The sequence below is a fragment of the Nomascus leucogenys genome, chromosome 12 (assembly GCF_006542625.1).
Source record: "Nomascus leucogenys isolate Asia chromosome 12, Asia_NLE_v1, whole genome shotgun sequence".
NCBI lineage: Eukaryota > Metazoa > Chordata > Mammalia > Primates > Hylobatidae > Nomascus > Nomascus leucogenys.
In genome coordinates this window covers 1138252-1152905 of record NC_044392.1, presented here as the reverse complement: position 1 = coordinate 1152905, position 14654 = coordinate 1138252, and the positions used below count along the sequence as shown (strand labels likewise).

Genomic DNA, 14654 nt, shown 5'->3' with positions numbered 1-14654 from the left:
AATTCACCTTTTTTTTTTTTTTTTTGAGACGGAGTCTCGCTCTGTTGCCCAGGTTGGAGTGCAGTGGCACAATCTTGGCTCACTGTAAGCTCTGCCTCCCGGGTTCACGCCATTCTCCTGCCTCAGTCTCCCAAGTAGCTGGGACCACAGGTGCCCACCACCACACCCGACTAATTTTTTTGTGTTTTTAGTAGAGACGGGGTTTCACCGTGTTAGCCAGGATGGTCTCGATCTCCTGACCTCGTTCGTGATCTGCCCGTCTCAGCCTCCCAAAGTGCTGGGATTATAGGTGTGAGCCACGGCGCCTGGCCTCTAAATTCACTTTCTTTGTAGTTAGAATTACAGTTGCCAAGGCAGGACATGAATTTTACTCCTTTAGCCTCTTTAACAGGAAAGAAAACACTTTATGGAATTGTGTAGGTACAGACCTGCCTGGGACAGAGGACTAGCCCTCTGGAGCCTCTTTCTAATCCTATGATTATAGAACTGTTAAGAACGTAGTTTGATTGTAAATCATTATAGGGTTCTTATCACCCTAGAATTTTTTCTTTAAAGGTAATACCATATGTACATGGGAAAAGTTAAAACAGTTCAAAAGGTATATGTTAGAATGTAGTAAATCATCCTCTTGACCTCCAGCCTTCAGTCCTGTGTTCCTGGCCCTGCCCCAACCCCAGGAAACCACTGCTACCTCTTATCTTTGTAATCTTCCAGATATCCCATGTGCATGAATGCGTACAGTACTCACACATATTTCTAAACACACTGTTCATACTGTCATGTACGGTGCTTTTTTTTACTTATTAGTGTCTTTTAGCTGTCATTTCATATCAGTTCATACAGATGTTTTATTCTTTTTAACCTCTGGATAGTTTTTTCTTTCTTTTTTATCCCTTATCTCCCCCCTTTCTTAATTTAAAAGGACTTCTGTGTCACAGACTATCCTTTCTCATCCTTCATTGAAGTTATATTCTTTTGTTAAAAATGGAAATGTTGCCTAGAAAAGGGAAATATCCCAAATTCAACATTTTAAAAGTTAGGTTTTATGATAAAATTAAATGGAGAGAGAGTATTTGGGTGTATATTTGAATTTACCACTGTTATATGTCAAGTAAACTAGCCTCTTTCATCACTTGGTAAGTTAAAACAATAATTTATTTAAGTAGGTAGAGCAGAATTAATGTCAGAGAGACAACTTTAGGAGAATTTTCCTGTATGGTGTACATGCACTGAATTTGTGTTAAAATATAGGGTTCTGCAGCTTTTGAGTACTTTCTAGCTGTGATAGGTTGTTTATGATTTTTTACACACTGTTTGCTTTGCATTCTTAAGTGTGTCACAGGAATTAACATTAGTTTATCTGAATTGACAGGTGCAAAAATGTAACTGTTGATGTGTAGTTGAACTCTTGATGGAGGGGGAGGGAACAGAAGCTTGTTTTTATCATGTATCTGTTAACAGTGCTAGAACATACTGTTTCTTTTGGCAGAAATTCCTTTGCTGGGTTCTCAGTATTAAGAATTGAAAATCTTAATAATGAATTATCTTTATTCCTGGAAATGGTCTTTCCAAAATGAGGTTGGGAGAGTAAGATGGGATGAAGCTTGTTCTGTTTGCTGAGCAGACACACACTGGAGACTAGGTAGAAAACTTCATGCTGGAGCGTAGCCTTTAAGCCTGGCTGTCACTACAATGCAGGGCTTTCAGTGCCTTTACTCAGCTGACACACATTTGCAGTGATAACATCGTTGAACCAAAGGGATTCAAATAGGTTAGAATTTCCTTGTGTTTTGCTCTGCATTGCATGCAAACTACTGTTCTTTGAGTAGTTACTTTAATAAACTCCACCCACTCTCCCACCTTATTTTAAGGTCACAGAGTCGGAGATGAACATCCAAGCAGATATTTGGAAAAAAAATTATACTTGTATGGAAGATTGCAACTTGAAAAATATGTGGGGCTAGACTCAGTGGCTCACGGGGCCTGTAATCCCCGTGCTTTAGGAGGCCAAAGCTGGAGGATCGCTTGAGCCCAGGAGTTTGAGACCAGCCTGGGCAACATAGCAAGGCCCCCGTCTCTCCAAAAATACTTTAAAAATATTAGCTGGGCACAGTGGCATGCACCTGTAGTCCCAGCTAGTCAAGAGGTTGAGGCAGGAGGATCACTTGTGCCCAGAAGTTTGGGGTTGCCGTGAGCTATGATTGCACCACTGCATTCCAGCCTGGGCGATAGGGCAAGACCCTGTCTCAGAAAAGAAAAGAAGAGGCTGGGTGTGGTGGCTCACGTCTGTAATCCCAGCACTTTGGGAGGCCAAGGTGGGCAGATCACGAGGTCAGGCCTTCAAGATCAGCCTGGCCTTTGGTGAAACACTGTCTCTACTAAAAATACAAAAACATGCCTGTAATCCCAGCTGCTTGGGAGGCTGAGGCAGGAGAATTGCTTGAACCCAGGAGGCAGAGGTTGCAGTGAGCTGAGATCGTGCCACTGCACTCCAGTCTGGGCAACAGAGTAAGACTCCGTCTCAAAAAAAAGATAAAAAGTATGTGGGCCGGGCACGGTGGCTCATGCCTGTAATCCCAGCACTTTGGGAGGCCGAGGCAGGAGGTTGATTTGCATCCAGGAATTCGAGATCAGCCTGGGCAACACAGTGAAACCTTGTTGCTACAGAAAATCAAAAATTAGCCTGGTGGTGTGCACCTGTGTTCCCACCTCCTCGGCAGCCTGAGGTGGGAGGATCGCTTGAGCCAGGAGGTTGAGGCTGCAGTGAGCCTTGATTGCGTCACTGCACTCAGGCTGGGTGACAGAGTGAAAACCTGTCTCAAAATAAAATAAAATAAATAAATAAACCTGGGTTTTTGTTCTTAAGCTGCTACCAGTTAGCAGTGCGATCATACTTAAGCCATTTTAACCTCTCTGAGCCCCAAACTTTTTTTTTATTTTTTATTTTTTTTTGAGACAGAGTTTCGCTCTTGTTGCCCAGGCTGGAGTGCAATGGCACAGTCTCGGCTCACTGCGACCTCTGCCTCCCAGGTTCAAGCAATTCTCCTGCCTCAGCCTCCCGAGTAGCTGGGAATACAGGCATGCGCCACCACGCCCAACTAATTTTGTATTTTTAGTAGAGATGGGGTTTCTCCATGTTGATCAGGCTGGTCTCGAACTCCTGACCTCAGGTGATGTGCCTGCCTCGGCCTCCCAAAGTGCTGAGATTACAGGTGTGAGCCACCACGCCTGGCCAACTTTTTTGTTTTTTAAAAGGTCAGAGTAGTTGATGTTTCTGTTGGTTCTAAAATTTCTTTTTTTTTTTGAGACGGAGTCTTGCTCTGTCACCCAGGCTGGAGTGCAGTGTCGCAATCTCCGCTCACTGCAAGCTCCGCCTCCCTCTAAAATTTCTTGAGTGTACAAGGAGTACTTTATGAAATGTTTTCCTCTGTAATCTAAGGTGGCTATGTTTTGGGGTTACAGTTAGAATTTTGAGGTAGGAAGAGCGATGGAGTGTGTTTTTGTTTTTAGTTTTGAAGGTAGACATTTTATGTTTTTACTGTAACGAGTAACTCGTTCTGCTGTAGTATTATTGAAGTTCTTAGAATGCCATTTTGAATTTCATTTGTGTCTTTTATATTATTTTAGTTTTATGTTTGTGTCCGTGGTTATATAATCACAAGTATGCAATTTACACAATAAAATGCCATAAGAGTATCATAAAGCTTGAGGATAGATGAATAGTGTTGAAGCTTTGTAGGCCTAGCTGCTTACCTATATATTTCAGTTTCTTCCTGAAAGTGGTTCCGTAGTCATTATCTTTCAGACCTATTTCTGTCTGGTCACAGCTATTTTTTAGAGACTTCTAAGTAAGCCTTTATTGGTAACTTAGGGAAAAGGCAAGTGAAAGAACTTAAGCTTTGTCCCTGTTTCCAGAGGAATTTATGATTATGTTGATGTTCTCTGACTGCTCTAAAGAGTACTGTGTTTCAAAGCAGCAGGCCTAAAATAATAATAAAAATTCTGTCACTTCTTGCTTTGTTTTTTTTGGTAGGGATTAATGTTTGGGGAGAATCAGTGTGAATCAGTGACCTTCAAATAATTTTGTATTCTTGAGGCAATTATTATGTGAGAAATAATAAAAAGGTAAACTGAAATAGAAAGGAGAGGATGAGGTTTATACATTAGTTGGGTCAGCAGGCATTTGTGGTACATTGGAAAAAACGGGACTAACAGAAGACTTGGGTTTGAATTTGGGCTCAGTTAAAAACTTCCATTGTGTGGTGTTAGGCAAGTCACTTCATTTTCTGATCCTCTTTCCGCATTCCTTGTATGTTGTAACAACTACTCAAGAGTTGTGAGGAAAAGGGGAAATGATTTTTAAAAAATCAATTCTTTATTTACGTAACAAGTTGGTTATGTCCACTGCATTGTGTGAAACAGTATCATATAGGAAAGCACTGTCAGTACAGTGTTGGATCACAGGATGTTTTGAGAGTGCCTTATGAGTTAGTCTCATCATTGAGGGCCAACACATATACTTTGTATAGAAAGAATAAAATCCTCAAAGTGAAATTTTGATTAATATCCTCTACCCATTTATAGGTATACCTTATTTTAACCAAAGAGTATATGTGAAGGACCTAACCATCAAAGCAGAAAAATAAGGAGATCTTTGTGAAGTTTTTGAAAACAGTTCATGGGCCAGGCGCAGTAGCTCACGCCTGTAATCGCAGCACTTTGGGAGGCCTAGGCGAGTGAATCACCTTAGGTCAGGAGTTCAAGATGAGCCTGGTCAACGTGGTGAAGCCCCGTCTCTATCAAAAATACAAAAATTATCGAGGTGTGGTGGTGGGCACCTGTAATCCCAGCTACTTGGGAGGCTGAGGCAGGAAAATAGCTTGAACCTGGGGGGCGGAGGTTGCAGTGAGCTGAGATCTCGCCATTGCACTTCAGCTTGAGTGACAGAGCAAGACTCCGTCTCAAAAAAAAAAAAAAAAAAAAAAAGAGTTCATGGAAGTTTTCTTTAAGTATCTAGTAATCATTTAAAAATTATTTGAGTTAAAAATAATCGAGTCTGTGATTATTTTTTGTTTGTTTTTTTGTTTTTTTTGTGACGGAGTTTTGTTCTCATTGCCCAGACTGGAGTGCAGTGGCACAATCTCAGCTCACTGCAACCTCCGCCTCCCAGGTTCAAGCAATTCTCCTGCCTCAGCCTCCCGAGTAGCTGGGATTACAGGCATGCGCCACCAAGCCTGGCTAATTTTGTATTTTTAGTAGAGATGGGGTTTCTCCATATTGGTCAGGCTGGTCTCGAACTCCTGACCTCAGGTGATCTGCCCTCCTTGGCCTCCCAAAGTGCTGGGATTAAAGGTATGAGCCACCGTGCCTGGCTTGAGTCTCTGCTTTTTTTTTTTTTTTTTGAGACAGAGTTTTGCTCTTGTTGCCCAGGCTGGAGTGCAATGGTGCCATCTTGGCTCACCACAACCTCCACCTCCCGGGTTCAAGTGATTCTCCTGCCTCAGCCTCCCGAGTAGCTGGGATTACAGGCATGCACCACCACACCTGGCTAATTGTGTATTTTTAGTAGCAACAGGGTTTCTCCATGTTGATCAGGCTGGTCTCAAACTCCCGACCTCAGGTGATCTGCCTGCCTCAGCCTCCCAAAGTGCTAGGATTACAGGCATCAGCCACCACACCCGGCTCGAGTCTCTGATTTTTAAAACTCTTCATAATACCCCTTTATCCAATTCTTCATAGATAGTAATAATGTATAATTGGTGACACTTCACATCGCTTTGGGCTTATAAAGAATGTATTTTGACTTCAGGCATTTGTGTTCACTGTGCCATCAGCCTCTAGTTCATATTACTTATTCTTTTCTTCTCCAGGTTTTTCGTTGGAATATACGTTGCACATTTATGGCGATTCTGAGTGTGAGGGCAGACTTCTGCCAGGCTCAGCACAGCGTTTTCGCTGACAAGTGAGCTTGGAGGTTCTATGTGCCATAATTAACATTGCCTTGAAGACTCCTGGACACCGAGACTGGCCTCAGAAATAGTTGGCTTTTTTTTTTTTTAATTGCAAGCATATTTCTTTTAATGACTCCAGTAAAATTAAGCATCAAGTAAACAAGTGGAAAGTGACCTACACTTTTAACTTGTCTCACTAGTGCCTAAATGTAGTAAAGGCTGCTTAAGTTTTATATGTAGTTGGATTTTTTGGAGTCCGAAGGTATCCATCTGCAGAAATTGAGGCCCAAATTGAATTTGGATTCAAGTGGATTCTAAATACTTTGCTTATCTTGAAGAGAGAAGCTTCATAAGGAATAAACAAGTTGAATAGAGAAAACACTGATTGATAATAGGCATTTTAGGGGTCTTTTTAATGTTTTCTGCTGTGAAACATTTCAAGATTTATTGATTTTTTTTTTTCACTTTCCCCATCACACTCACACGCACGCTCACACTTTTTATTTGCCATAATGAACCGTCCAGCCCCTGTGGAGATCTCCTATGAGAACATGCGTTTTCTGATAACTCACAACCCTACCAATGCTACTCTCAACAAGTTCACAGAGGTAAGATTGTAGCATGGTCTGCTTTTTGGATTGATTTCTAGGTAAAATCCCATTAAAAAATTCTCTTAGCACAAAGCCATTTATTTCTGTATTTGGAGTCATCCTGCCAATCCTGGTTTGAATTGGGTTGGGTTAGTTACAGCAGATTTTTTCAAGAACATTTATGAAATTTGGGGACTGTAGAGATATCTAGTACTGTTTTCTCTGTGTTCTTTCTACATTTATTGACAGGTTTTTTTGGTCAAACATTCAGTAATAATAATTAACATTTATTGAACACGGTATGCACCTAGCATTATAATAAACAGTGTTACACATTATGCAATGAGCAATGTTTGTGCTTAAGGTCACAAATACAAAAACCCTATGAGGTGTAGATGCCATTATTTCCCTCTTACCAATGAGGAAACAGGTTCAGAGCCATTTAGTGATTTGCCTAATGGCACATAGTATGTGGTGGAACTGCTGTACTTGCCTAGATGTCTGACACTAAAAACCATTCTGTATGTACTTCAGATATTCTAACCACCTTTGATGAAAAGCCACCGCCAAACTACTTAGTTGTAATAATTGTATACAAGGGTCCAGAAACTTGGGGGAAGAAAAGGTGGTAGAGGTAGTATTTTTATGTCAGATACTTAATATTTTTTCTATTGGTGGGAGAAAAAACCCTTTGTACTTCTTTGAGCAAACATTTGAACGTAAGCTTTTTTTTTTTTTTTTTGGAGACGGAGTCTCGCTCTTTCGCCAGGCTGGAGTGCAGTGGCACTATCTCGGCTCACTGCAAGTTCCGCCTCCCGGGTTCACACCATTCTCCTGCCTCAGCCTCCCTAGTAGCTGGGACTACAGGCACCTGCCACCACGCCCGGCTAATTTTTTGTATTTCTAGTAGAGACGGGATTTCACCATGTTAGCCAGGATTGTCTTGATCTCCTGACCTTGTGATCTGCCACCTTGGCCTCCCAAAGTGCTGGGATTACAGGCATGAGCCACCGTGCCCAGCCTTTTTTTTTTTTTTTTTTTTTTTTTTGAGACGGAGTGCAGTGGCATGATCTTGGCTCACTGCAACCTGTGCCTCCCGGGTTTAAGCGATTCTCCTGCCTCAGCCTCCCAAGTAGCTGGGACTACAGGCGTGCACCACCACTCCCAGCTAATTTTTGTATTTTTAGTAGAGATGAGGTTTCACCATGTTGGCTGGGATGGTCTTGATCTCTTGACCTCGTGATCCGCCCGCCTGGGCCTCCCAAAATGCTGGGATTACAGGCGTGAGCCACCGTGCCTGACCAGAACATAAGCTTTTTAATCATTCTTGGGTCGTTGAGTTTAAATGATTTTTCTTGCTGTATTTATGGAGCAGACTTAGAAAGGTGGTGAACTCCTAGTGATTTTTATTTTGTAGATGGGAAAACTGAGACCAAACGAGGTTTTGACTTGCCTAAGGTCACAAATACCATAAAAAATTCTGTCACAACTTTTCAATGAATGGCTATTACAGAGTTTATTTTAATGGGGTTTTATTTGTATTTTGAAACATTTTTTAAATTCCTGACTTAATACTTCTACCTTTCCTGAGTCTGTATTATAAGAAGGCCTTTTTGTGAAAAATGAAGTCCTTTAGCAATTAAAATAATTTTACACTTTAGATAACTAAACGATGGACCCTTACAGGATATCACTGTGCCTGCTTATTTATACTTATAATTCCCTGAGCTTCTTAACTTTGTATACATGGCCTACAAGTTGATTCTAGGCCTGTATGCCCTCAGATTGTTCAGTCACCTTTAAGCCTGGCTGAATTATGTGGTACTATTTTTATCCTGAGGATTCCTTGGCCATAGTCTCCAATAATGGCACAGGCCACTGTCCTTCTGCAGCTATAAAAAAGATGTTGGTAGCCCCTCGAAGGTAGGTAGTCACTGTGTTAGGCATTCACCATAGGGAGAGTTTTAAAGGAGCAAGGCTTCTGGCTATGATTGCATTAGCTGTCTTTTTAATATACCACTTTTTCTCTTAATTTCAGAATTTTATTTCTTTAAAAAAAGCAATGTTTATTTCATAAAAATAAAAAGATACAGATAAGCAAAAAGAATTTAACAACATTTAATTGTTAATAACTGGCTTCTAGATGTTTTTCTCTGCATATATCTGTGTGTATTCATAAATACACATACAGATAGGATCACACTATGTATTTTTTAAAATCTTTCCCCATCCTCCTTGGTATTTTTTTATAGCTGTCATAGTGTTCACTATATGGATGTGCCGTACTTCTTTAATCATTCCCTTATTTTTGGACCATTAATGTGGTTTCTAATTTTTCACCTTTCCAGTTTGTGGTGAACGTGCTGTTACCTAAATCTTTGTATATGTCTTTAATTATTTCTTTTGTATAAACTCCCAGAAGTAGAATTTTTAGGTTGCAGTGTATGTGAACTTTTGTGTAAGTTTTCACGTTATGCTACCAAATTGCCCTTTAGAAAGGTGAGTCTTACACTCCCACTGAGATTTCGTGAGTGTCCATTAAATATATAACCACAATGAGAACAATTCTGATCTTTGTCTAAAAATGATATCTCATTGTTTTAATTTATAACAGTACATTTCTTTTTTTTTTTTTTTTGGAGATGGAGTCTTGCTCTGTCGCCCAGGCTGGAGTGCAGTGGCGCAATCTGGGCTCACTGCAACGTCTGCCTCCTGGGTTCAAGCGATTCTCCTGCCTCAGCCTCCTGAGTAGCTGGGATTACAGGCCCGCGCCACCATGCTCAGCTGATCTTTGTATTTTTAATAGAGACGGGGTTTCACTATGTCGGTCAGGCTGGTCTCGAACTCCTTACCTTGTGATCTGCCCGCCTCAGGCCTCCCAAAGTGCTGGGATTATAGGTGTGAACCACTGCGCCTGGCCTATAATAGTACATTTCTACATTTTTGGCTGTAGGTTTCAAAAACAAGTTCCATTATAATTTTTTTTTTTTTTAAAGGAACTTAAGAAGTATGGAGTGACGACTTTGGTTCGAGTTTGTGATGCTACATATGATAAAGCTCCAGTTGAAAAAGAAGGAATCCACGTTCTAGTGAGTGTGTAGTATTTAAATTTTTCGCAACAAGTTGTATCTTTCAAACATAAATATTTATAAAAAACTAGGCCAGGTGCACTGGCTCACACCTATAATCCCAATATTGTGGGAAGATCACTTGAACCCAGGAGTTCAAGACCAGCCTGGGCAATGTGGTGAGATCTCATCTGTACAGATAATTAAAAAACTGGTGGGGCGTGTTGGTGCACACCTGTGGTCCCAGCTACTTGGGTTTTTGAGGTGAGAGAATCACTTCAGCCCAGGTGGTTGAGACTGCAGTGAGCTGTGGCCACGCCACCACATTCCAGCCTGGGTGACAGAGGGAAACCCCATCTCAAAAAAAAAAAAAAAAAATTAAAACTTGGTATTAGGTGGGCACGGTGGCACACATCTGTAGTCCCAGCTACTTGGGAGGCTGAAGTGAGAGGATCGCCTGAGCCCGGGAGGTCAAGGTTGCAGTGAGCCTTGATTATGCCACTGCTCTCCAGCCTGGATGACAGAGTAAGACCTTGTCTCAAAAACAAAAACACCCTGGCAGTAGTACTTTTGGATTTTTTTAAGGTTGTAGTGGAAAATACATTATTGATAGCAATCTTTCAAATTCCTTTGGATTAACAAATTGGCAGTTTTGTTCATTTGTGCTCTTAAAGCCTACAAATCATAGTATTTTCAACTAATAAAAAGCAAAATTTAGTGTGCTCTTATTTTAACAACATGTAAATTTGCAAGTTTTATTTTTTAGAAATTAATGCAATATTTAGCTTTTGTTTCTAGGCTACTAATTTGAATATGATGAAAGTAATTTCCATCAGACATTCTTAAGTCCATATGGAACTCTGCCACTTTGCAAGTATAAGATTAGTTACTTAATATTTTGTGGATAACTTGTAGGAGGCAAAAAGGTGGGATAAGAGGATGAGGAGAGGTAGAAGGCATCTTGCTGCAGAGTAATCAGCATAGTTTCTGATGCTTTTTGTTGGGTTTCTGAGGAGCTTTAGTGTGATGAGATTTCTTATCTAGCTCAATTTGTGCACAAAGTGATTGGAATTATTTTAAATTAAGTTCCTTTTTAGCACCAAAATAGGCTGTTTCCTTATAGCAAATGGGAGCATCAGATTAGTTAACATTTTATTCTTTCTTCCCTAAGTAGTTGTCTAAGTTGTAGGAGCAGCTTTTAGGAGCATGTAATGAAATGATCTTGTAGTTTTAGGTGTCTGAGCTGTTGGTTTGATTGTGGGAAGGTTATGTAGTAGGAAGAGAACTGGAGATTTTATAAGTAGTTAGGTAGGAAGAACGTAATAAGGAAGATACTGGTTTAAGGTTATGTTGCTGCTTCTTATTGAGAGGTAGTTCTGTAGTCTTTATTATATTGGTCAGTGGTTGAAAAGGCAGTTGATGCAAAAAGAATAAAGACCTATTGGTAAGGCAGTTCTCTTATATCTGATCCATAGTTTCTTCATGTCCATTTTGGTGAAAATAAAAATTAAGTAGCCAAATGTGTTTTAAAAAAATGTGTTTTAGGGCCCTGTGTGGTGGCTTAGGCCTGTTCCCACCACTGTGGGAGGCCAAGGTGGGTGGATCACTTGAGCCCAGGAGTTCCAAGGCTAGTGGGGCAACATGGTGAAACCCTGTCTCTCCGAAAAATAAAAAAATTAGCTGGACGTGATGGCAGGCGCCTATAGTCCCAGCTACTTGGGAGGCTGAGGTGGGAGGATCACCTGAACCCAGGAGGTCAAGGCTGCAGTGAGCCGTGATTGTGCTGCTGTGCTCCAGCTTGGGTGACAGGGACCTTGTCAATCAGTCAATCAATAGCGTGTTTTAATAGTTTGGCATGGTAATAATTTGCTTGCAGTCAAATTTCTGAATGACTTTACTGTCCACTGCTGGAAATCACTGGGAATGAGTGTAAAAGTGTCATATTCAGCCCTGTATTTAAAAAGTAGTAATAAAATTTAAACTTCTGAAAATAAGCTGCATACAAGTTTATTTTGCTGCATTATGAATATGTTCTCCAGTGAGCAAAAATCAACTTGTTTTGACAGATGGCAGAGTGAGAAAATGACTGGATTGACCATAGTCTGTTTGAGTCAGTAATGTTGGTAAACATCTTTGTGAAATAGACATGAACTAAAGAACTTGAACTAGTTTGTAGAAGATAATGGTAGGCCTAAGATTCATTCCAGGCCTTTGAATTTAGGTTTTTGTTTTGTTTGAAATAGCTGTAATCTGGGAAATGCAAATCAAAAGCACAATATGATACCACCTTACTCCTGTAAGAATGGCCATAATCAAAAAATAAAAAATAGATGTTGGCAGGGATGCAGTGAAAAAGGAACACTTTTACACTGCTGGTGGGAATGTAAACTAGTACAACCACTATAGAAAACAGCATGGAGATTCCTTAAAGAACTAAAAGTAGAACTATCATTTGATCCAGCAATCCCACTACTGGGTATCTACCCAGAGGAAAAGAAGTCATTAAAAAAATAAATAAAAACAAACAAATAAATAAATAGCTATGATCAGATAAAATGAAAGGTTTAACTTAACTTGAAAAAACAAGGGCATTTAGCCTTAAGCTTGGAATTTCCTTCTCCCAGACAGAGATTTTAAGAGTTAATCTAATTTTGCTAGGTGAAGAGGGTTTTGGAACATTTCATGGTAAGAGGGTATCCCCAAATAAGGCCTGTCAATCCTCTGAATGCTCTTGCAAACCAGACACACACTGGAATAGACTAATGGTGGTTTTAGCTGTTATCACTTTGAGGTTCAGATGTTTCTAAATGATTAATGATTTTTTACAAATAGACACTGCTTACATGGGTAAGTGAAGCATGTTTTATATTGTTTCTTAACTAGGTGCATTTTAGGGAGTATTAGAGGAAGTAAGCTCTTGACTAAGGTGCTGGTTTTATTGCTATTTACAGTTGAACTCTAGTGACATTTATAATACGGACAGTCCTTTAATTATGGGGCGTAGTTGTCAACTCAAACAAGTACTGTTATGGCTAATGGGCTACATGAAGTGTTCTAGTGGTGCCAATAATGAATGCAGAATCAATTTAATGCTCTGTCACTTTTCTCTTTTTCCTCCTCTCATATCTTAAAGTGTCCTTATCCAATCTCATTAGAATAGCCTTATGTTTTTAAAAATATTCCTAACAGTGTTTTTGCATTTCTATCTTTGAAGCTTAGATGGGAGGAGGGAAGGCCTGTAAAATGTCAGCCCCCAGTCCCCCTCCTCCACTTCCCATTTGTGTTGGTTTCTTAGGACCTCTTGCTAAGTAGTGAGGAAGATAAACCCCTGCCTATACTGTGAATGCTCGTGGGATTAGTCTTAATTGAAAGATAGCCCAAATAGGTGAATACCGAAAGAGAAAGGGATACTAGACAAAATGGTCTCCATTTGCCCAGGACCCTGTCATGCAGCACTGTCCTTGTTAAATGGGGACATATGTAATTTAGTAAGCACTTTAAAAATACTTGCTGCTTGCCTTTTAATAAGCACAAAGATGGTAGTATGTTTCTGTTATGATTTACTATTGGAGATTTCTTATCAGATAACCTTTCTCTAAAGATGTCATAACTTAGTTATCTTCAATTATCTGTAGAGACCAATGAGACACCAGTTGGTATGCTTTGCCAGAGTGGACTTTTAAATCATGTTGACGTGCTATGTCCTCTCTTTTTCTTGGCTTTAATTACAGTTTTGTCTATTATGTCTAATTACTGCTCTATTCAGATATCATATTTGGGAGAACACTAGCTCTTATGACTCTGATAGAGATTTCTGTAAGTTTTTGTAAATTTAGATGTATGTGACACTGCATTGAGAAGGCTAATTTATTTGGCAGACTTTCATTTCAATCCTGGATCATTTTACAGCAATGATCAGAATTGTGTTAACAATAGGTATATATAGTGCGGTTAGTTCAGTTAGGCCTGCCGTGTGTACTGTGTGCAGGTATTCTTAATGTAAAAAGTCATTTCTTTTCAGGATTGGCCATTTGATGATGGAGCTCCACCCCCTAATCAAATAGTAGATGATTGGTTAAACCTGTTAAAAACCAAATTTCGTGAAGAGCCAGGTTGCTGTGTTGCAGTGCATTGTGTTGCGGGATTGGGAAGGTAAACTCTTACCTTTATTACCCTTTTTGTCTGAATTCATTACCATGTCTCAGTTAGTTGAAAGTTTCACTTTGGTAGACATTTGCGTATATTATACTAAACAACATTAAATTACCTGAAAGGAAAGGAAATGAAAGGAAAAACTAGTGTAATGATTTCTCAAAAGAGTCTGTTCATTTCATTTGGTTGTCTGATTCTGATGCCAGCCTGGATTTAGTGGGTGTTTTATTTTTCTCCCTGTTTCAAGTAATCAAAAGTTCAGGTCACTGAAATAGGCAACAAAATTAAAATAATTTTAGAGTTTGATGAATCTATACATGGTTAATTTTGGACTGAGATGAATGGGAAGTTAATAGGTAGAGAGCAGATATCTGAACTTTAAACTCTTGAAAGGAGATGTATGGACAAGAATTGACTTTGATCTTAAAACCTTTTCCCCTGAGCATTGCTTGGAATGGTGTTGCAACGCTGTCATCAACAGCAGATTAAATGCCAATTTAGGATGCACACTTTGACTCAAAACATTAGTGTAGGCTGCCATTGCCTCAAGGTGGGGGTGACTCAAGCTATTAGTTCTGCTCTGCCCTTTTGTTTGCTATTTTCCTTTTTCATAGTGTGGTACTGTTTGTTCATAAGGTTAGAAGTTTCAGTCCTTATCCTGAAGGTTGAAGATAATGTCGTAATTTGGCAGTTTTATAACTAGTAGCTATCCTAGTTTTAGGTAGCCCAAAATTGGTGCCCTGTAATGGGCTTTATAAAAACATCATTTCTTTTGTTAAATTTTTTTAAAAAGATAGAACTTTTCCTGGTCATCAATTCTTGGGCATTTTCCTAGCTCATCAAAAGGATTTTCTTGAAAAAGTCTAGCACCTTTTTAGCATTTGATAAGGAAA

General features: G+C 39.8%; 1 protein-coding gene across 2 annotated transcripts in view; it reads left to right on the top strand.

The window, feature by feature from the left end:
* The window catches only part of PTP4A2 (protein tyrosine phosphatase 4A2), a 31675-nt gene that overhangs the window by 12529 nt on the left and 4492 nt on the right, over positions 1-14654 (top strand). Inside the window, exons 2-4 of one of the 2 annotated variants that reach the window (XM_003276356.2) lie at positions 5871-6559; positions 9538-9630; positions 13631-13761. In XM_003276356.2, the coding sequence (XP_003276404.1) occupies positions 6464-6559; positions 9538-9630; positions 13631-13761 (320 nt within the window). In that variant the 5' untranslated portion in view covers positions 5871-6463. The remainder of the gene's footprint in view (positions 1-5870; positions 6560-9537; positions 9631-13630; positions 13762-14654) is intronic. The other variant, XM_030823300.1, reaches the window with a different exon arrangement.